The 23723-nt window shown below is 45.4% G+C and overlaps 1 protein-coding gene across 1 annotated transcript; it reads right to left on the bottom strand.

Moving 5' to 3' along the window:
• Positions 1-100: 100 nt before the first annotated feature.
• LOC311150041 (nuclear receptor subfamily 1 group D member 1-like) lies at positions 101-23723 on the bottom strand (the record flags this gene model as incomplete). The annotated part of the gene is made up of 8 exons (XM_084187284.1): positions 23650-23723; positions 4714-5025; positions 4399-4487; positions 4029-4173; positions 1262-1857; positions 955-1140; positions 545-755; positions 101-300 (listed from the first exon to the last, which is right to left on the bottom strand). Exons 1-8 carry the CDS (start codon positions 23663-23665, stop codon positions 101-103), a joined length of 1755 nt encoding a protein of 584 aa, XP_084043410.1. The 5' UTR covers positions 23666-23723.

Here is a 23723-nt window from a genome sequence, read left to right as displayed (position 1 = left end):
TGCTCAAGTCAGTGTTCCTCAATCTCCTTGGAAGTCCTGCCCTGAGAGAGTGGTGATGGGCGAGTTCTGAATTGCTGTGTGTGAGTGTGTTCAGGGCTGTTCATGGGTCAATCCGGAAGGCCAGCAGCTTGTCGGAGTGCAGGTTGTTGAGGGTGCGCAGGTCGGGCAGGTGCAGAAGCAGCTTGGGGAAGATGGATGCGCTCTCTTCGGGATGACGGCAGTGGATGAGGGAACGCAGGGCATGGATTAACCCCTCCTGGAGCTGTTCTACTGCCCCCATATCAGCGATGCCAGAACAGTCTGAGGAGACAAGAAGAGACAGGGTGAGAGTTTGTTTGAGACACAATATCTATCTATCTATCAATGGATGTCTGCACAACTTTATCGTCAGTTTATCGTTATGCTCATAATAAGCTCTTCATACTTACTCTGTCACATTTTCTTTCCATACCAGTCAAGATATACATCTCTTCTATGACTTCCTAATGCCATGTTGTTCATATTGTCACTGCTTTAGTGATGAATTAAATGGCTCTTTTCTCACCTGCAGAGATCAGCACCACGGCCATGAACAGAGCCATCTCATCAGGCTCCAGCCTCAGAGTTCCCAGCTTCTCACTGAAGTCAAAGATGGCGTCGAGCAGCGCCCCCATCCCCAGCGCCCGCAGGGTGGACAGAGGGTATGTCTGGCCATTCAGGAAGGTCACCGTCCGCTCCTCAGGGTTGAACATTGTGCAGAACCTCACCATCAAGACCTAACCGAGACAGAAGACACAATGGAATGTTAGTCAATATGGAGTGGGATTACATGTATTGGGAGAGAAAATTAAGGTGTTTTGTCCTTTATTTCAGCTGTGTTTAGAAATGTAATCGGATTTAGGGCCGGTTTCCTGGGTACAGATAAAGCCTAGACCTGGACTAAAATAGACTACTTTAAAAACAAGCGGTTATTACCTGGAAGGTGCCTGATTTGAGCAGCATGACCTGGTCGTGCTGGCTGAGCTCCTGGAAGCCAGGGATACCCTTAGCGAACTCCACCACTTCCCTCACTGCCGGGGTGAAACACTGGGAGAAAGACTCCCATATCTGCTGTCCAGAACGACTGGCCGCAGAGACAGGACACGCATTCAGAGGACAGGCCTGAGAGAAAGGGAGGGATAGAGAGAGAAAGTTAGATTCAAATCATACTATCCTATTGTTTTTTAAACTTCACAAATGTAAAGCTTTATAGCAACTTTCTAACAACTCTTAGTTTACTCACCAGCACTTTGGCTCCAGCAGCTAAATTCCATGGACAGGACGTCTGAGTTTGGGGCTCTTGAGTCTCTACCTTCATGGAGAAACTGTTGTGATTGGCCGAGCTGCCCCGTTGAGGCGTGCCCACATTAGACTGTCCATGGTCATGATTGGATGAAGCAGCAGGGCAACTATAGCGACTTTTGTCCACAGAGGGGAATGTATGGTGGTTGTCATTGGTGTCTGGGCAGCGAGGGCCAAGGCCTGCAGGACAGGACTGGTACCCCTGGGTGGAGTCAGAGCCGGTGTGGGAGGAGCCATTGGTGTAGCTGATCTCCTGAGATGTGTTGCTCTTGAACGGACATGTTGTCTGTAGGTTGTTGATGTTGATTCCCCTGTTGGCTGCCTTGTCTTGGCTGCTGGTGAAGATGTCCTGATAGGCCCGAGAGATGGCTCTGATGGCCTCTTTAGAAGGAACCTCTGCTGGGCTGGGAGGGGCTTCGGAGATGGGGGAGGATTCTATGTCCATGGTGGCAGACTCATTCAGGCTGTTCATGTAGCTTTGCATCTCTTCCAGAAGCCTCTGCTTCTCCCTCTTAGGGATACGGCCAAAACGCACAGCTGATGGAGACACAAACGGAGGGAACTGGTCAACATCTGACCATAGTTCTCTTATAGATATTAAGTCTTAAGGTCCAGTCTACACAGAAACAAACAGATCATGTTCATACGTTCCCCTTGGTAACTAAAATGCATTAATTGCATCTTGTGTATTTCATGCATGAACCTGTAAGCAGTCTTTTGTGGATCCCATCCCTACTACTCCCCACCCCCCTCTCCAAGAATATCCATCAGCTGGAAATGCTATTTATAGACCCTCTCCCCATCTATCACTCTCCTCTCCTCTCCCTCCCTCCCTCCCTCCCTCCCTCCCTCCCTCCCTCCCTCCCTCTCTGCTTTGTAAGTAGGGCAGTGGCTCATCGTGAACGCGATGTCACTGCTACTGCTACGTCGGGAGAGAAATAGAGGTGGGCTCTCGGCACGCAAGGGGGAGGAAAGAGAGGATGCAGAGAAGGAGTGATGGAGGGAGGCATGAAGGAAAGGTTGCAGAGAAGGAGGTTGTTAGTGAGAGTGAAGAGTAGGGTTGAAAATAGGAGATTGCAGAGAGAATGTAGTGAGTGAGAAGAGTGAAACATCACAAGATGGAGTGTGAGATAAGGGAGAAACTTCAAATGGCAGTCCTGCTCCTGAGAGTTCTTCAACCAAGCCAGCACAATGCATGAGGCAAGATCTAAATGATGTATAATTAAGAAGAGTGCAAGCATGAACATACATGCATGTTCATAGAAACAAATTAACTAAACTAACTTCAAGTGTTTGAGATCAAAACAAGATACTGCACTAAGCTATGACATCAGGGGGATTTTTTGTGTTCTGCTTCAGTTAGATGTATGACTGTTAACATCTGTGTTAACACATCTCTGGCATCATTACATGATCTCCTGGGTCTCTCTCTGTAGTGTGCAATGCACTGTCCCTAAAGATCATAGATCTAGATCAAGCTAAAAAGGGCAATAACAGTGACATTCTGTTACACCAGATCTATGGAATTCTGCTATATTAATTTACATCAATCCACTTTGTGGCATGATAGTCTGTCTAGACTTTAGCTAGTCATTACAGTTGTGAGAATGAGCTTAATGCACTGCGTTAAGGATGAAAGTGTTGACTGTATCTTTAAGAAGATGAGGGAAAGTGACTTAAATATTTGCCTTGCCTATATGGTATCACAATCACACATCATCAGGCTCCTAAGAAATCAGGACGTATTCTGTCATGTGGACTGCAGGCAGTTGACTGAGGTTTTTCTGTTTTCACAACAGCTGCAGCCGAAGGAAAGAGGTTTCTAGGTTGTGGTTCTTAACACTTTCAAGATTGTGTTTTTAATAGGGTCAATATGAGTGTATGTTCCATCAAAACATCTTCACTACCCTAGTTTCTTGTACTCCATTTTTGAACACCCAAACTGTCGACCGCATGCAGAAATCACACTTGGTTCTCTCGTAGATTAAGCAATAGATAGAACCCAGGAGGGTTGAAGCCACACTGAGAAGACACTGAAGGCAGGCAAACTATCCCAACTAGGTCACCATGTACCAGTATGCTATAGGTAAAATGTTTGCTTTGCTTTTTTAGGTCAACTGAAACCATCCCACACTATTTTTGTAATCCGTTATGATGTGGCAATTTATCAATACTTAGCTATCAAGACTAAAAGTAAAGTAGGTGAGATTAGGACAAGGACGGGCTGTTTTGTTCTGCATCTCGAGCTTAATTGTTTGCCGTATCCCTCATTAATTGTACAAGATGTTATAAGGGCAAACAGCATACAAGGTAATCAAGTTCCCCTGTTCTAATTTCCCAAAATAATTCCTGTGTTTGCTGCAGTTTTCTGTATAACAGACAGCTTCAGGGATTTCAAGGCTCCTGTTCTCATAAATCACTGTCGGAGAGGAGAGCGGGATGGAGGGAGAGCTCAGGGAACATGGACGAAAGGAACATGGAGAGGGGAGGAATCTGAACAACAGGAAGGAAGACTGACTTTGAAACGTATGAATGTGCAAAGGCTGTGTGGATATAGGTTAGTTTCCTAAGTGTGCCCTTCAACAGTAGGTTAGTGCAATGTCTCAGGTGAAAGATAAGGTTGGTGCAGTGCTGAGAAACTTGCATTGTATGGCCTCAAACGATTGTCTGAGGCTGCACTCTCAGTAAGATTTCACTATAACTCTTACCATCTCTGGACATGCCGACGGAGAGGCATTTCTTGAAGCGACAGTGTTGGCAGCGGTTGCGGTTCATTCTCATAATGAGGCAGTTCTCGTTCTTCACACACATCTTGTAGTTGATGTTTTGCTGAATGCTGCGACGGAAGAAGCCCTAGACAGGAAATACAAGCAGATGTACAGTTAGTTAGCATCCTGGTTGGTTTTAATGATGAATGTGACCCACCTACTTATTGTACACAGTAAGATTGCATCTGAAATGGCACCCTATTCTCTATATAGTGCACAACTTTTGGTCAAACGTAGTGCACTATATAGAGAATAGGGTGCCATTTCAGAGGCACTTTCTGAATGTGTTTAGTCATCATGGTCTTCTTACCTTGCAACCCTCACAGGCGTGCACTCCGTAGTGGAACCCAGATGCAATGTCTCCACACACTTTACACAGGAGCACCATCCCACCAGTCTCTGTAGATATAGAGAGAGAAACAGAAGTACAGCCAGTCAGAAATGTTATCAGATCAGAAGTGAAGGTGACTACCCACCAACGTTACAAGCAACAAAATATGTTGTGTAGTGTACATTAAGAAAAAGATTGTGGGAGGAGATGGGTATTGGATAGGGTGGATGTTTTGGTTTAGGATAGAAAGAGTGAGAGGGGCGACAAAAGAAGGTAGGAAGGAATGCTACTCACTGGTGAAAGGTCCTGTGAATCCGCAAGGCCTTTTCCCAGCGATGGGGTGTTGGTACGTGTGCTGGTGGGTGGATGTTGATGTAGCCACATTGTAGACTTCTGGGAAGTGGAACACCAGCTTGGAGGATGGAGGTGTGCATCCTCCCCCTCTCTGGCCCTTCAGGGACCCCAGGGGCCCGAGTTCTGTGAAGGTGACCTCCTCTGGGGAGGAGGGCTGAGAGTGGGTGGAGGAGGGGGACTGGTACCCACTGGACGGGCTGCCAGGGCTAGGGCTGCCGCTGCCTGAGCTGCGCGCATACAGAATAACACTTCCTGTTGGAAAAACAGAGACAGAGAGGTAGTGGGGTTAGTCAGATAGCTGAGAAGAAGTTTACTCTAAAAAGATCACCAAGTTCAGGATATGGTGCAGAATGTAACATTTTTAAAGGCATGCAAAATCATTGCATATTTTAAGAGTTGTCCCAATGCATTTATGTAGATGTTTTTATTTATTATACAAGTGCATAAAATGTTATGTAGGATGTTTTACTGTGATGTAATGTTGCACAAATGTCTATGACCCTGTAAAAGACAGCTCTGAGAATTTGCTGCATCGCAGCCTCATATGAATGTAGGCCTAATAGCCATAATTGCGCGTTCAGGGAGAGAACAGGCGCAAAATATTATGTTGGAAGCACAGCAACAGAGTGAGCATGGATTCTGTCCCAACCAAATTCTAACTCACACTAACCACGTTTCCTTCCCCCAAAGTTTTTTAAAAAATTACTTTTTCATTTTCATTGTTGTACAAAAGACTGTAAAAACACCAGGAAATCAGCTCCAAGTGATCTTCATTTTGGAAACCTGTTCCCATGCATAATAGAGAGACATACAGTGCCTTTAGAAAGTATTCACAACCCTTGACTTTTTCCACATTTTGGTTGTGTTACAGCCTGAATTAAAAATTGACATTGAATATTCCTTTGAGCATGGTAAAGTTATTAATTACACTTTGGATGGTGTATCAATACACCCAGTCACTACAAAGACAAAGGCGTCCTTCCTAACTCAGTTGCCGGAGAGGAAGGAAACTGCACAGGGGTTTCACCATGAGGCCAATGGTGACTTTAAAACAGTTACAGAGTTTAATGGCTGTGATAGGACAAAACAACTAAGGATGGATCAAAAACATTGTAGTTATTCCACAATACTAACCTAAATGACAGAGTAAAAAGAAGGAAGCATATACAGAATGCAAATATTCCAAAACATGCATCCTGTTTGCATCAAGGCACTAAAGTAATACTTACAAAAATTGGACAAAGCAGTTTGTACGTTTCTATTCCTATATGGGCGAATTACAGTTTTGACTTAAATCTGCTTGAAAATCTATGGCAAGACCTGAAAATGGCTGTCTAGCAATGATCAACAACCAATTTGACAGAGCTTTAAGAATCTTTTAAATATTAAATGGGAAATATTGCATAATCCAGGTGTGGAAAGCTCTTATAGATTTACCCAGAAAGACTCACAGCTGTAATCTCTGCCAAAGGTGCTTTTACAAAGTTTTCAATTCAGGCTGTAACCCAACAAAATGTGGAATAAATCAAGGGGTGTGAATACTTTCTGAAGGCACTGTATGTGATCGTATAAGCAAGGAATTAAATTATTATGTTTTAGTCAAATATTATATCTGTTTTGGCTTCTTGCGGTCAACTTGCAATCTAAAAATTATTTTGTATTATGTTCTGGCCCCCCGACCATCCGCTCAAGAAATTGGCCCGCGGCTGAATCTAGTTGATGATCTCTGATGTCGGCTACACGTGTGCTCTAGCCAACAGCGTGCAAGCGACACAATCGCTATATAACGCGATTTTGTTGTTGTTGAGAAAACCATCAGTAGAATTGAAACTCGATGAAAACCCATTTATGTGCGCATATTGTTTTTATGCAGATTTTTGAATATTCACATGAAAATCTGTCGCCAATTGAATGGAAACCTTTTTTTGCGTCATGCAAACAACTTCAGTCATTATATAGGCAGTCATTATAAATGACAGTAAATAAATCAACGTTGCTCTTTTTTCTCTGTTTTTCATTCAGTTTTTTCCTCTCTGTTTCTCTGCCTCGCATCCTCTCTAACTCCTTTTGCATCTATGGTTATTCATTGTGGATGACCTGAGACACGGCCGCGCGGGCTCACGTGTCTGTGAGAGTTCTGCTGCCTCCTCGCTCACGCTCCAATTATAGCACAGCTCCGCTCCTCCTTTGCACCATGCCCAGCGCCAGCTACCAGCACGACACCTGACCGCCGACTAACATGGACTTCTGAAACGGTTACTGCCTGGACCAAATCTGCAGTCTAGTGTAGACATTTACAACAATCACAAGCCGGTTCTATGATTAAAGAAATATACTGGGGCTAGGCGGAGCCGCAGGGATGCTGTGGTAGAGATAACTGTACTTGTGCGTCGCTGAAAGTAAAATATGGAGAAAGTGAGTCAAGTTTTCCCATAGAGAGAGAACTACTGTAACAGGCTACCTAACTTTTTTGAACAATTCTTGGTGAGTTTGTGAGACAGATATAGAGGGCAGTGATACAAAGATAGTAGCCACCTACACAAGGTGTCATGATAATAGTTAGCCTATCATATGTATACATAGAATACAAACTACACTGAACAAAAATATAAACGCAACATGTAAAGTTTTGTTTTCAGCTGAAATAAAAGATTACAGAAATGTTCCATATGCACAAAAGGCTTATTTCTCTCAAATCTTGTGCACATTTGTTTACATCGCTGTTAGTGAGCATTTCTCCTTTGCCAAGATAATCCATCCACCTGACAGGTGTGGCATATTAAGTAGTTGATTAAACAGCATGATCATTACACAGGTGCACCTTGTGCTGGGGACAATAAAAGGCAACTCCAAAATGTGCAGTTTTGTCACACAACACAATGCCATAGATGTCTCAAGTTTTGAGGGAGCGTGCAATTGGCATGCTGACTGGCGGAATGTCCAACAGCTGTTGCCAGAGAATGTAATGTTAATTTCTCTACCATAAGCCGCCTCCAACGTCATTTTAGAGAATTTGGCAGTACATCCAACCGGCCTCACAACCGTAGACCACATGTAACAATGCCAGCTCAGGACCTCCACATCCGGCTACTTCACCTGCGGGATCGTCTGAGGAGGGGGAGGGGGGTGCTGAGGAGTATGTCCCCTGTAGCTCAGTTGGTAGAGCATGGCGCTTGCAACGCCAGGGTTGTGGGTTCGTTTCCCACGGGGGGCCAGTATGAAAATGTATGCACTCACTAACTGTAAGTCGCTCTGGATAAGAGCGTCTGCTAAATGACTAAAATGTAAATTTAAAATGAGTATTTCTAGTCTGTAATAAAGCGCTTTTGTGGGGGAAAACTCATTCTGATTGGCTGGGCCTAGCTCCTCAGTGGGTGGGCATGGCTCCCTAGGGGGTGGGCCAATGCCCTCTCAGTCCCACCCATGGCTGCGCCCCTGCCCAGTCATGTGAAATCCATAGATCAGGGCCTAATACATTTATTTCAATTGACTGATTTCCTTCGATTAACTGTAAAGTCTTTAAAATTGTTGCATGTTGCATTTATATTTCTGTTCTATATTGCATTCGGAATGTATTCAGACCCCTTGGCTTTACACATTTTTTTGTTACGTTTACAGCCTTATTGTAAAATTGATTAAATTGTTTTTTCCCCCTCATCAATCTACACACAATAATACCCCATAATGACAAAGCAAAAACCATTTGTTGAAATTAAAAAACAAAAAAACTGAAATATTACATTTACATAAGTATTCGGGCCCTTTACTCAGTACTTTGTTGAAGCACCTTTGGCAGCGATTACAGCCTCGAGTCTTCTTAGGTATGACGCTACAAGCTTGGCACACCTGTACTTGGGGAGTTTCTCCTATTCCTCTCTGCAGATCCTCTCAAGCTCTGTCAGGTTGGATGTGGAGCGTTGCTGCACAGCTATTTTCAGGTCTCTCCAGAGATGTTCGATCGGATTCAAGGCCGGGTTCTGGCTGTGCCACTCAAGGACATTCAGAGACTTGTCCTGAAGCCACTCCTGCGTTGTCTTGGCTGTGTGCTTAGGGTCATTGTCCTGTTGGGAGATGAACCTTCGCCCCAGTCTGAGGTCCTGAGCGCTCTGAAGCAGGTTTTCATCAAGGATCTCTTTACTTTGCTCCGTTCATCTTTGCCTCGATCCTGACTAGTCTCCCAGTCCCTGCCGCTGAAAAGCATCCCCATAGCCTGATGCTGCCACCACCATGCTTCACCGTAGGGACGGTGTAAGGCTTCCTCCAGACGTGACGCTTGGCATTCAGGCCAAAGAGTTCAATCTTGGTTTCATCAGACTAGAGAATCTTGTTTCTCATGGTCTGAGAGTCCTTGAGGTGCCTTTTGGCAAACTCCAAGCGGGCTGTCATGTGCCTTTTACTGAGGAGTGGCTTCCGTCTGGCCACTCTACCAAAATGGCCTGATTGGTGGAGTGCTGCAGAGATGGGACAACCTTCCAGAAGGACAACCATTTCCACAGAGGAACTCTAGAGCTCTGTCAGAGTGACCATTGGGTTCTTGGTCACCTATAATATAATAATATGCCATTTAGCAGACGCTTTTATCCAAAGCGACTTACAGTCATGCGTGCATAATTATTTTGTGTATGGGTGGTCCCGGGGATCGAACCCACTACCTTGGCGTTACAAGCGCCGTGCTCTACCAGCTGAGCTACAGAGGACCACCTCCCTGACCAAGGCCCTTCTCCCCCGATTGCTCAGTTTGGCCGGGCGGCCAGCTCTAGAAAGAGTATTGGTTGTTCCAAACTTCTTCCATTTAAGAATGATGGAGGCCACTTTGTTCTTCAGGACCTTCAATGCTGCAGAATGTTTTTGGTACTCTTCCCCAGATCTGTACCTCGACACAATCCTGTCTCGGAGCTCTACGGAAAATTCCTTTGACCTCATGGCTTGGTTTTTGCTCTGACATGCACTGTCAACTGTGGGACCTTATATAGACAGTTGTGTGCCTATCCAAATCATGTCCAGTCAATTTAATTTACCACAGGTGGACTCCAATCAAGTTGTAGAAACATCTGAAGGATGATCAATGGAAACAGGATGCACCTGAGCTCAATTTCGAGTCTCATAGCAAAGGGTCTGAATACTTATGTAATTTCTTTTATTTTTAATACATTTGCTAAAATTTATAAAAACCTGATTTCGCTTTGCCATTATGGGGTATTTTGTGTAGATTGCTGAGAATTTGTATTTATTTAATCCATTTTAGAATAAGGATGTAATGTAACGAAATGTGGAAAAAGTAAAGGGGTATGAATACTTTCCGAAGGCACTGTATATTCCTGTCATGGAGCCTTACATTTTGTATGAGAAACATGAGTAAATCTGCCCTGGGCTTGTATTTCTTTCCTCTTGTTGACTTCTTAGTTTTTCCCTGTGGTGCTGCTACTGCTGCACCAGGTATTTGTTTAGCTCAAGTGTTTTTATAATCCCTCAGCCAGCATGTGCTGCAGGATTTATTGTTGACACACTGCGGAGCCAGAGATCTAGAGCAGGGGTGTCAAACGTCCGGCCCGTGGGCCGGATCAGGCCCGCAAACGGGTTTAATCCGGCCCGCGAGATGATTTTGAAAAAAATAATATAATAATAATAAATTTTTAAAGTATAAAAATGCGCTGCAATTTTTCAATAAAATAAACTGCTGTTCCAATTGCGTCCACTGGATGGCGCAATAGCAATTGTGTTAAGCAAGCAAACTGTTTATACCGGGGCAGAGCAAGTAGGTCAAGCACGTGCAGCCAATGAGCTACTTTGTTTTGCCCGCGATATTTATTACGGCTTCTACTTTTAACATGATGTGCTTTGGCACCCTCATTGCCCCAATATGTCTCTGTGAAAAAAGAGAAAAGTGGACGCAGAGTGTTCCAAGAAAAATGGTCATCCTATTTATTCACAGAATTGAATGGGAAAGCTGTATGTTTGGTGTGTTCAGAGCATGTTGCAGTGCTGAAAGAATATAACCTTCGTCGCCACTATGTGAGTCTTCATGCCGACAAATATGACAACTTTCAAGGACAGCGGAGATGAGAGAAGGTGAATGAACTGTTGGCGGGTCTGAAGAAACAGCAGTCTGTGTTTACTCACAGCCGAGACATCAGTGACGCTGCAGTGAAAGCTAGCTACCTCATTGCTAATGAAATCGCAGTGGCTTCAAAACCATTTAGTGAGGGTGAATTTGTAAAAACATGCATGATGAAGGCAGCGGAGATTGTGTGCCCTGAAAAGCGGCAGGCTTTTGCAAATATCAGCCTGACAAGAAACACAGTTGCAGACAGGATTTCCGATCTTTCAGTGGATTTGGACAGCCAGTTGAAGCAAAAAGTAAAGTCATTTATTGCGTTTTCGGTTGCAATTGATGAAAGCACGGACATTACAGATGTTGCACAACTGGCCATTTTCATCTGCGGAGTTGATGACACATTGACCGTCACCGAGGAGTTCGTGGAGTTGGTGCCGATGACAGAAACAACGACAGCAGCTGATATTTTTACCGCACTCGTCGGCGCGCTGGACAGGGTCGGAGTGGACTGGTCCCGCGCTGTCAGCCTGGCTACAGATGGTGCGCCCTCAATGATCGGGAAAAAAGCAGGCGTTGTGACAAAGTTCAGAGAGAAAGTGCAATCTGCAAATGGAGGACGTGATTTTTTGACTTTTCACTGTATTTTGCACCAGGAGGCTTTGTGTTGCAAGTCATTAAAGATGGATAACGTCATGAAGGTGGTCATCCAAACTGTTAATTTAATCCGATCCAGAAGCCTGAATCACAGTCAGTTTGACAGCCTTCTCAGAGAGAAAGACCACATCTATGGCCTGCCATACCACACTGAGGTAAGATGGTTAAGCCGAGGTGCTGTGCTGAGGCGTTTCTTTGATTTACGAGAAGAAATTGAACAGTTCATGGAAGAAAAGGGCAAACCAGTGTTAGAATTTCATTCCGCAGAATGGATGCAGGACCTTGCATTTATGGTGGATGTTACAGAGCACCTGAATAACTTGAACAAACAGCTGCAAGGGCGCAACAAAGTTGTCACGCAGTATTATGACAGCATACGTTCTTTCAAGTTGAAGCTGTCATTGTGGGAGACGCAACTTGCCGGTGGTGATGCAGCTCACTTCCCCTGTCTGAAAAATGTGTGCGCGACCCAACATGTGGCAGACATGAAGCGGTTCAAAGATAAAATAACGGGACTGTTACGGGAGTTTGAGCAACGCTTTCAGATTTATGTTTATATGTTTTTATGTTGATGTGCTATTGTTTTTAATTGTTTTTATTTTATTTGTATATTTAACCTATTCTTGACTCTGTGGTTCTTGCACTTGTTTGGGGAACAGGATTTCATTATTTTTATCTACATTTCTGCCTGAGAAATGACACCCTGATATAGTTCTGTGATCTGTGATATACTTCTGTGAATCACTGAGGCATTGTGTGTTTGTGTGTTCTTTGTCCTCAGAACTTTGAAATAACTTGAGGTGTTTTATGATTAATAGTGATGTTGTGCTTTTGGACACTGTCCTCAGGCTCCAGCTTTATGTTTATATGTTTTTATGTTGATGTGCTATTGTTTTTAATTGATTTAATTTTATTTGTATATTTAACCTATTCTTGACTCTGTGGTTCTTGCACTTGTTTGGGGAACAGGATTTCATTATTTTTATCTACATTTCTGCCTGAGAAATGACACCCTGATATAGTTCTGTGATCTGTGAAACAGTTCTGTTAATCACTGAGGCATTGTGTGTTTGTGTGTTCTTTGTCCTCAGAACTTTCAAATAACTTGAGGTGTTTTATGATTAATAGTGATGTTGTGCTTTTGGACACTGTCCTCAGGCTCCAGCTTTATGTTTATATGTTTTTATGTTGATGTGCTATTGTTTTTAATTGATTTTATTTTATTTGTATATTTAACCTATTCTTGACTCTGTGGTTCTTGCACTTGTTTGGGGAACAGGATTTCATTATTTTTATCTACATTTCTGCCTGAGAAATGACACCCTGATATAGTTCTGTGATCTGTGAAACAGTTCTGTTAATCACTGAGGCATTGTGTGTTTGTGTGTTCTTTGTCCTCAGAACTTTCAAATAACTTGAGGTGTTTTATGATTAATAGTGATGTTGTGCTTTTGGACACTGTCCTCAGGCTCCAGCTTTATGTTTATATGTTTTTATGTTGATGTGCTATTGTTTTTAATTGATTTAATTTTATTTGTATATTTAACCTATTCTTGACACTGTGGTTCTTGCACTTGTTTGGGGAACAGGATTTCATTATTTTTATCTACATTTCTGCCTGAGAAATGACACCCTGATATAGTTCTGTGATCTGTGAAACAGTTCTGTTAATCACTGAGGCATTGTGTGTTTGTGTGTTCTTTGTCCTCAGAACTTTCAAATAACTTGAGGTGTTTTATGATTAATAGTGATGTTGTGCTTTTGGACACTGTCCTCAGGCTCCAGCTTTATGTTTATATGTTTTTATGTTGATGTGCTATTGTTTTTAATTGATTTTATTTTATTTGTATATTTAACCTATTCTTGACTCTGTGGTTCTTGCACTTGTTTGGGGAACAGGATTTCATTCTTTTTATCTACATTTCTGCCTGAGAAATGACACCCTGATATAGTTCTGTGATCTGTGAAACAGTTCTGTTAATCACTGAGGCATTGTGTGTTTGTGTGTTCTTTTTCTTTAGAATTTTCAAATAAACTTGACATGTTTTATGATTAATAGTGATGTTGTGCTTGTACTATTTTGGACACACTGTCCTCAGGCTCCAGCTTTATGTTGTATGTTGATCGTATTAAAACAAAGAAAACAATCTGAAGTTGTTGTTTAAGTTATATATATACCATGATTTTTCCGGTCCGGCCCACTTGGGAATAGATTTTCCTCCATGTGGCCCCTGAGCTAAAATGAGTTTGACACCCCTGATCTAGAGCAAGTCTTATCAGTTCTCATCACTCCACTTGTCATGTCTTGTCAATCACACACACTTGGTGCTCATTCCCCTAATTCGTATGTGTATAAGTGTTCCCTCTGTTCCCCTTGTCTTTGTGAGTGATTGTTGTGAGAGTGTGTAGCTCAGTTGAGCTACTATTCACTGTGTTTATGCCAAGGTGGATGTTTTCCCTTGTAATAGTTTTGTTTGACGCTTTGGGCGTTTGATTTATGTAAACAGAATAAACTCTGGACTTCGGTATTTTACTTCCTGCACCTGACTCCTTCATTCACACCTCGTCACAGAATCACTCACCCGATCTGATATGGAGTCAGCAGGAGAAGACCGCATGCCTGGCGTTGTGGCAAGGGTCCAGGAGCATTCCTCGATGTTGGCCAGCTTTGGGGAAGCGATGGATTGGGTTCTTCAGGTGGTACAACGCCTGGAGAGGAGAGGATCCGATCTATCGAGACCAGCTGGTCAACCGGATCCAGCCACCTACATCCCAGCCCCTGGAGTGATCCAGATATCCCGGCCACCGGCGTTTGATGGGACGGCAGCGCGATGTAAGGGATTCCTACTCCAACTGGAGTTGTATTTCTCCAGCATCAGGCCGGCGCCCTGGGAGCAGGAGAAGGTATCCGTCCTTGTTTCCTGCCTTTGTGGGAGAGTCCTGGAGTGGGCCAACGCGGTAGGAACTAGGGAGGTACCACGTTTGAGTATGGGGAGTTTGCTCGCCTCTTTCGGGTCGTTTTTGATCACCCGCCTGAGGGTCGAGAGGCGGGCGAACGACTGGTTCATCTGAGTCAGGGGATGAGGACCGCTCAGGACTACGAGCTGGAGTTCCGGATGCTGGCAGCGGGTCCGGGTCTGGGTGGAACGAGCGGGCCCTGATCGACCATTTCCGGTGCCACCTAAGGGAGGACGTCCGACGGGAGCTAACCTGCCGGGATGCCATGCTATCGTTCTCCCAACTGGTGGACATTGCCATCCGGCTGGACAATCTGCTAGCAGCCAGAGGACGTCCTGGTAGGGGTCTGCCTGTTCCCACTCCGGACAACTCTGACCCCGAGCAGATGGAGCTGGGGGGAGCCGCCGGTCGAGAGAGCGCAGGAGGACAGCGACAGTGCCACTCTGGTGGCACGAAGGGACAATCCCCCTCACGTCGCAGTCAACGTTCTTTTGGGTCTGGAGGCGGTAGGCAGGGTACTCACGCATCACCCCAGGTAACGAACACCCAAACGTGTTCAGAGCCCTTTGCGGCGCACTGTACTTGATCTATCTCCTTTCTCAATCACTTGGTAGGTTCCCAGTGTAAGGCGCTAGTCGATTCAGGCGCAGCTGGGAATTTTATGGACAGGGCATTTGCACGCCGTCAAGGCATTTCATTGGTTCCCCTATCCATTCCACTCCCCATCAGAGCACTTGATAGTCGACCATTAGGGTCAAGGTTGGTTAAGGAAGTTACGGTCCCAGTCACCATGATTACGCAGGAGACGCATGTTGAGCAGATCACCTTTATGATTATTGAGTCTCCTGCTTACCCTGTAGTCTTGGGTATCCCGTGGTTAGCCCTTCACAACCCCAATTTCTCATGGCCGCAGAGGGTTCTTACGGGGTGGTCGCGTTAGTGTCCGGGTAGGTGTCTAGGTGTTTCCGTTGGTGCGACCACGGTGGAGAGTCCAGACAGTACCCCCACCGTGCGCATTCCCCCCGAATACCATGATCTGGCACTCGCATTTTCCAAGACGCAAGCGACTAAATTACCACCTCATCGGGAGGGGGATTGCGCGATAAACCTTCGGGTAGACGCTGTACCTCCCAGGAGTCATGTGTATCCCCTGTCGCAGGCTGAAACGGAGGCTATGGAAACATACGTCACTGAGTCCCTGCGCCAGGGGTATATACGTCCCTCCACTTCACCTGCCTCCTCGAGTTTCTTCTTTGTGAAGAAGAAAAATGGCGGTTTACGCCCGTGCATTTATTATCGACCACTGAAAAATGTGACGGTATGATTTAGTTATCCTCTTCCCCTCATTCCTTCAGTGATTGAGTCAATGCATGGGGCCTGTTTTCACCAAATTAGACCTCAGGAGTGCCTACAATCTGGTGCGTATTCGGGAAGGGGATGAGTGGAAAACAGCATTCAGCACAACCTCGGGGCATTATGAATACCTGGTGATGCCCCACGGTTTGATGAATGCTCCATCCGTTTTCCAGTCCTTTGTGAACGAGGTGTTTTGGGACATGCTTGGTCGCGGTGTGGTGGTCTACATCGATGACATCCTGGTGTATTTCGCTACGCGCGCCGAGCATGTGTCCCTGGTTCGCAAGGTACTGGTCCGACTGCTGGAAAATGATCTTTATGCCAAAACAGAGAAGTGTGAGTTTTTCCAGCAGTCGATCTCCTTCCTCGGATATCGCATTACCACCACAGGTGTGGAGATGGAGGGAGACCGCATTGCAGCCGTGCGTAATTGGCCGACTCCAACCACGGTAAAGGAGGTGCAGCGCTTCCTTGACTTTGCCAACTACTTTCGAAGGTTTATTCGGGGCTTTGGCAAGGTCGCAGCTCCCATTACCTCCTTGTTGAAGGGTGGGCCGTCCCGGCTCCGCTCGTCTGCTGAGGCTGATTTGGCCTTCAGTAGATTGCGGGGTCTGTTCACCTCAGCCCCGGTACTGGCTCACCCCGATCCATCACTACCGTTCGTAGTGAAGGTGGATGCGTCCGAGGTAGAGATAGGAGCTGTCTTATCCCAACGCTCGGGCACGTCACCCAAGCTCCGCCCTTGTGCCTTCTTTTCTAAGAAGCTCAGCTCGGCGGAGCAGAACTACGGCGTTGGTGATCGGGAGCTGCTGGCTGTTGTCCGAGCTTTGACGGTGTGGAGACATTGGCTCGAAGGGGCGAAACACCCTTTCCTTGTCTGGACAGACCACCGTAACCTGGAGTACATTCAGGCAGCGAGGAAGCTGAATCCTCGCCAGGCCAGGTGGGCCCTCTTCTTCACCCGGTTTGATTTCACACTCTCATACATTCCGGGTACGAAGAACGTGAAGGGAGACGCACTGGCTCGGCTGTATGACACAGAGGAGAGGCCCAGAGACAACACCCCCATACTCCCGGCCTCATGCATTGTGGCGCTGGTAGTATGGGCGATGGACGCAGATATAGCGCAGGCATTACGCACAGATCCATCTCCACCGCAGTGCCCAGCTGTGCTGCAGTACGTGCCTGCACTTATCCGTGATCATCTGATCTACTGGGCACACACGTCACCCTCCTCTGGTCATCCAGGTATCGGTCGTACAGTGCGCTGCCTGACCGAGAAGTACTGGTGGCCTACCTTGGCTAAGGACGTGAGGGTAAGGACGCTAAGGACTCATGCTCAGTGTGCGCCCAGAGTAAGGCACCTAGGCACCTCCCAGCGGGTAAGCTACAACCTTTTCCAGTTCCACAATGACCATGGTCTCACCTGAGTATTGATTTTCTCACTGATCTTCCCCCCTCCCAAGGTAACACCACTATCCTGGTCGTTGTGGACCGCTTTTCAAAGTTCTGCCGCCTCCTTCCTCTGCCCGGTCTCCCCACGGCCCTACAAACTGCGGAGGCTCTGTTTACTCACGTCTTCCGGCACTACAGGGTACCAGAGGATATAGTGTCCGACCGAGGTCCCCAGTTCACGTCTAGAGTCTGGAAGGCATTCATGGAACGTCTGGGGGTCTCGGTCAGCCTGACCTCTGGATTTCACCCCGAGAGTAATGGGCAGGTGGAAAGGGTGAATCAAGATGTGGGTAGGTTCCTGCGGACCTACTGTCAGGACCGGCCGGGGGAGTGGTCGGTGTTCCTGCCATGGGCAGAATATGCTCAGAACTCTCTCCGCCACTCCTCCACTAACCTAACACCCTTCCAATGTGTTTTAGGTTACCAACCGGTCCTGGCACCGTGGCACCAGAGCCAGACCGAGGCTCTTGCGGTGGATGACTGGTTTCGGCGCGCGGAGGAGACTTGGGACGCTGCCCACGTTCGCCTCCAGCACGCCGTGCGTCGTCAGAAGGCCAACGCTGACCGCCACCGCAGGGATGCCCCGGTGTTCGTACCGGGGGATCGGGTCTGGTTCTCGACCCGGAATCTGCCCCTCCGCCTGCCCTGACGGAAGCTGAGCCCGCGGTTTGTGGGGCCGTTTAAAGTCCTGAGGAGAATAAACGAGGTGACCTACAGGTTGTTACTCCCCCCTGATTACCGTATTAACCCCTCGTTTCATGTGTCTCTCCTCAGGCAGGTGGTAGTTGGTCCGCTCCAGGAGTCTGACATTGAGGGGGCCCCGGCGTACTCGGTCCGTTCCATCCTGGATTCGAGGCGTCGGGTGGGGGGCCTTCAGTATCTCGTGGAGTGGGAGGGGTACGGTCCGGAGGAACGGTGCTGGGTCCCAAGGCGGGATATCCTCGATCCCTCCCTGTTGAGGGATTTCCACCGTCGCCATCCGACTCGCCCTGCTCCGCGTCCTCCTGGCCGTCCCCGAGGCCGGGGTCTGCGCGCTGCTGGAGCCGCGCGTCAGTGGGGGGGTACTGTCACGACTTCCGCCGAGGCTGCCCCCCCCCGTCAATCACACACACCTAATTAGTATGTGTATAAGTGTTCACTCTGTTCTCCTTGTCTTTGTGAGTGATTGTTTGTTGTGAGAGCGTGTAGCTCGGTTGAGCTACTATTCACTGTGTTTATGCCAAGGTGGATGTTTTCCCTTGTAATAGTTTCGTTTGACGCTTTGGGCGTTTGATTTATGTAAACAGAATAAACTCTGGACTTCGGTATTTTACCTCCTGCACCTGACTCCTTCAGTCACAGACCCATGTAACTCAGAGGAGACAGAAGAGACATACACTCACTGGCAAGCCAGTTCAAATTGAGGTCAGTGCAGACAGACACTAGTGTTAAATTGTGGAATAGGCAGCAGGTTGGAGAGTGAGGCGAGCAGCTTCCCATCATGAGGTCAGTACTACAGCCACTAATCTGCCTGAGTGGGTGAGTAGAGCCAGGCAGGCAGAGAAACGTGAGCACTTTACAGGCACAACAATCCTTTCGCCAGTCTTCCTCCCCCCTATTCTATCATTACCCTTGTTTGCTCTCTGCTGTGCTGTGGGTCAGGAAGCCACACACAAAGCTGTAAGCCTAGCAAGGCTGCTAATGTTTTGTGCAATGACCGGTCACAGAGGGTGGCACACATTCGGCTCCATACAATGTTTACGCCATATACATGTTATGGATTGCCTGCATGTATATTTATATTGCATGTATGAGTTTGGGACAGAGGTTTATGCAAGGGACTTATGCTATAGGAATCAGGACTAATGGATTTGCTTAGAATACAATAAAGTGCGCATGAGGCGGGAAAACGTGACTACAGATAAAGTTAATGCACGAAATCGCTGATCCACTGACCAACCTCCCCCCTTTCCATCACCGCAGGCGGCATCACAACAGAAGTGTCCGAGAGCGAGAAGACAGAGCTGAGCGAGATAGAGAACTGTTGGGGAGGAGGTCCGCACGCGGCTCTGCAAGTGCATCAACGTGAGGACGAATTGAGAATGCGAGGAGTGCATTCAGTGGGAAGACTCACGCTGCATGAAGCTCCTATCAGAATTCAGAACTTATAAGCAGCGCACGCGGCATATAGTCTGTCATAATTGAAAAGAAAAAAGAAATAGAGCAGGATGTAGCATTTGCAGAAGTAAAGAATGCAATGGCCCAGTGCTCAGACATCCTTTTAGCCCCCTTACTGCGCCCCATACAATGTATGGGCTGGAATCCGCCAAATGTATAAGTATTTAACCTACCCAAATGTAGGCACATACAAAATAACTACAAGGCCAATAGTTACTGAATACGTTATTTAAAAATAAACTTTACCAATAAATGATTAAGTTAGTAAAGTATGCATAGCTCTGACACTCCCCATTGCCCTCTACAGATAATAACTGACATGGGACCCATGGAATAAGTTCTGACTTCTGATGGGAGCTTCATGCAGCGTGAGTCTTCCCATTGAATGCACTTCTCGCATTCTCAATTTGTCCTCACGTTGATGCACTTCCATCATTGGGGAACATCCCGCGCACCACGTCTATTTCTATGGGCACCAGCACTGTTCATGACAAATTGTTCACACCCCTCTTGTTAGTGGAGAGAATTATGCAGGGTTAAAGCTTAGTTCCTGCAATTCTACACAATTGTCATGTGGTGCGATTGTCATGTGGTGCGAAGAACATTTAGCAGTTTTAAAGCTCATTTTATTGCAATTCTATAAATTGTGCCATGTCTAATGTGTATTCATGTGATTTGAGGGACTAAAAAATTACAACAATCTATGGGTTAAAATACCTTTAAAAAAAAACGTTAGCTGGCATGGGCTAGTTGATCTGGACATTTCTGACAAGTTATAAATAGGTCTGCAATGACCAACGTGACAAGAGGAACTGATGATGCACTACCCAATTTAGAAATTGTACCTTGTGCATTCTACTATTACAACTTTCAAGAGTACGTTTAAAGCCGGACTGAGTTCCTTAAAATATATACAGTTGAAGTCAGAAGTTTACACACACTTAGATTGGAGTCATTAAAACTTGTTTTTCAACCACTCCACAAATGTCTTGTTAACAAACTATAGTTTTGGCAAGTCGGTTAGGACATCTACTTTGTGCATGACACAAGTAATTTTTCCAACAATTGTTTACAGACATATTATTTCACTTATAATTCACTGTATCACAATTCCAGTGGGTCAGAAGTTTACATACACTAAGTTGACTGTGCCTTTAAACAGCTTGGAAAATTCCAGGAAATTATGTCATGGCTTTAGAAGCTTCTGAGAGGCTAATTGACATCATTTGAGTCAATTGGAGGTGTACCTGTGGATGTATTTCAAGGCCTACCTTCAAACTCAGTGCCTCTTTGCTTGACATCATGGGAAAATGGTAGACCTCCACAAGTCTGGTTCATCCTTGGGAGCAATTTCCAAACGCCTGAAGGTACCACGTTCATCTGTACAAACAATAGTACGCAAGTATAAACACCATGGGACCACACAGCCGTCATACCGCTCAGGAAGGAGACGCGTTCTGTCTCCTAGAGATGAACGTACTTTGGTGCGAATAGTGCAAATCAATCCCAGAACAACAGCAAAGGACCTTGTGAAGATGCTGGAGGAAACGGGTACAAAAGTATCTATATCCACAGTAAAACGAGTCCTATATCGACATAACCTGAAAGGCCGCTCAGCAAGGAAGAAGCCACTGCTCCAAAACCGCCATAAAAAAGCCAGACTATGGTTTGCAACTGCACATGGGGACAAAGATCGTACTTTTTGGAGAAATGTCCTCTGGTCTGATTTAAACAAAAATAGAACTGTTTGGCCATAATGACCATCGTTATGTTTGGAGGAAAAAGGAGGTTGCTTGCAAGCCGAAGAACACCATCCCAACCGTGAAGCACGGGGGTGACAGCATCATGCTGTGGGGGTGCTTTGCTGCAGGAGGGACTGGTGCACTTCACAAAATAGATGGCATCATGAGGAAGGAAAATTATGTGGATATATTGAAGCAACATCTCAAGACATCAGTCAGGAAGCTAAAGCTTGGTCGCAAATGGGTCTTCCAAATGGACAATGACCCCAAGCATACTTCCAAAGTTGTGGCAAAATGGCTTAAGGACAACAAAGTCAATATTGGAGTGGCCATCACAAAGCCCTGACCTCAGTCCTATAGAAAATGTGTGGGCAGAACTGAAAAGGCGTGTGCGAGCAAGGAGGCCTACAAACCTGACTCAGTTACACCAGCTCTGTCAGGAGGAATGGGCCAAAATTCACCCAACTTATTGTGGGAAGCTTGTGGAAGAATACCCGAAATGTTTGACCCAATTTAAAGGCAATGCTACCAGATACTAATTGAGTGTATGTAAACTTCTGACCCACTGGGAATGTGATGAAAGAAATAAGCTTTAGAACACTCATTCAAGGGTTTTTCTTTATTTTTACAATTTTCTACATTGTAGAATAATAATGAAGACACCAAAACTATGAAATAACACATATGGAATCATGTAGTAACCAAAAAAGTGTTAAACAAATCAAAATATATTTTATATTTGAGATTCTTCAAATAGCCACCCTTTGCCTTGATGACAGCTTTGCACACTCTTGGCATTCTCTCAACCAGCTTCACCTGGAATGCTTTTCCAACTGTGTTGGAGTTACCACATATGCTGAGCACTTGTTGGCTGCTTTTCCTTCACTCTGCGGTCCGACTCAACCCAAACCATCTCAATTTGGTTGAGGTCGAGGGATTGTGGAGGCCAGGTTATCTGATGCAGCACTCCATCACTCTCCTTCTTGGTCAAATAGCCCTTACACAGCCTGGAGGTGTATTGGGTCATTGTCCTGTTGTCACCAGCAAAGCACCCCAACATCATAACACCTCCTCTTCCATGCTTTACGGTGGGAAATAAACATGCAGAGATCATCCATGCACCCACACCGCATCTCACAAAGACACGGCGGTTGGAACCAAAGATCTCCAATTTGGACTCCAGACCAAAGGACACATTTCCACCGGTCTAATGTCCATAACTCGTGTTTCTTGGCCCAAGCAAGTCTCTTCTTCTTATTGGTGTCCTTTAGTAGTGGTTTCTTTGCAGCAATTTGACCATGAAGGCCTGACTCAAACAGTCTCCTCTGAACAGTTGATGTTGAGATGTGTCTGTTACTTGAACTCTGTGAAGCATTTATTTGGGCTTCAATTTCTGAGGCTGGTAACTCTAATGAACTTTATCCTCTACAGCAGTGGTAACTCTGGGTCTTCCATTCCTGTGGCGGTCCTCATGAGAGCCAGTTTCATCATAGCCCTTGATGGTTTTTGCGACTGCACTTGAAGAAACTTTAAAAGTTATTGAAATGTTCCGTATTGACTGACCTTCATGTCTTAAAGTAATGATGGACTGTCGTTTTCTTTGCTTATTTGAGCTGTTGTTGCCATAATATGGACTTGGTCTTTTACCAAATAGGGCTATCTTCTGTATACCCCCCTACCTTGTCACAACACAACTGATTGGCTCAAACGCATTAAGAAGACTTTTAAGACTTTTTTGGTTACTACATGATTCCATGTGTGTTTTTTCATAGTTCTGATGTAGTTTCAATGTAGAAAATAGTTTTTTTTTAAACTTGAATGAGTAGGTGTTCTTTTTTGGGGGGGCAGCGCCCCACAGTTTGGGAACCACTGGTATAGAGAATAATTTAATTTAGATTCGCACGAAAACAAAATAACCTGCCTACTGTTTCCAAAAGGCATCGAACGCATTGGAAGCAATGACAGCTCGCTCCACTTTAGTTTGTTTTCATGAGAAAAAACAGGAAGTGGATCCATGCCGCGTGAACTTCAAGCTGTCACGTATCATCGTCAATCTTTATAACATTTTCGGAGTGCACCTTTGTAGGCTTAAAAGAAAACACCGACTTCTTGGGATATTACAACTGTCATAACTTATCAATCAGGATTCATTTCATTTTCCAGGTTCATGCACAAAAAGCATGATGGTCCTGCTATAAAGATTAATTGTTCTTCTCTCGCAACTTCATAAACATATAGAATTGGTTATACAGTGCTAGCCTAATAACATTGTTTTCAATCGTATAAACTCAACTGCCATATGATGAAGAGAGACTTTCAATGCAAAACCTCATCATGGGAACGTATTTGCGAACAATTACGCAGGACTGCAAAGAGAAACCATACCAATGCAACACAATAAAACATGCATTCTCAACTCAACATGTATAACTCCAACGCAAAATTCAATATTGAGCTACAAAAAAATTCAACAAATATAATCACAATCATAGTACTTACCACCGGGACTGTCCATGTTTCTTGATGTGTGTTGTTTGATGTGGTTAATGATGCTCGACTTTTCGATATATAGT

Source organism: Coregonus lavaretus (genome assembly GCF_964263955.1).
Source record: "Coregonus lavaretus genome assembly, chromosome: 22".
In the NCBI taxonomy this organism is placed as follows: domain Eukaryota; kingdom Metazoa; phylum Chordata; class Actinopteri; order Salmoniformes; family Salmonidae; genus Coregonus; species Coregonus lavaretus.
Note: the sequence above shows the minus strand (reverse complement) of the source record. Positions and strands in the feature narration are given on the sequence as shown.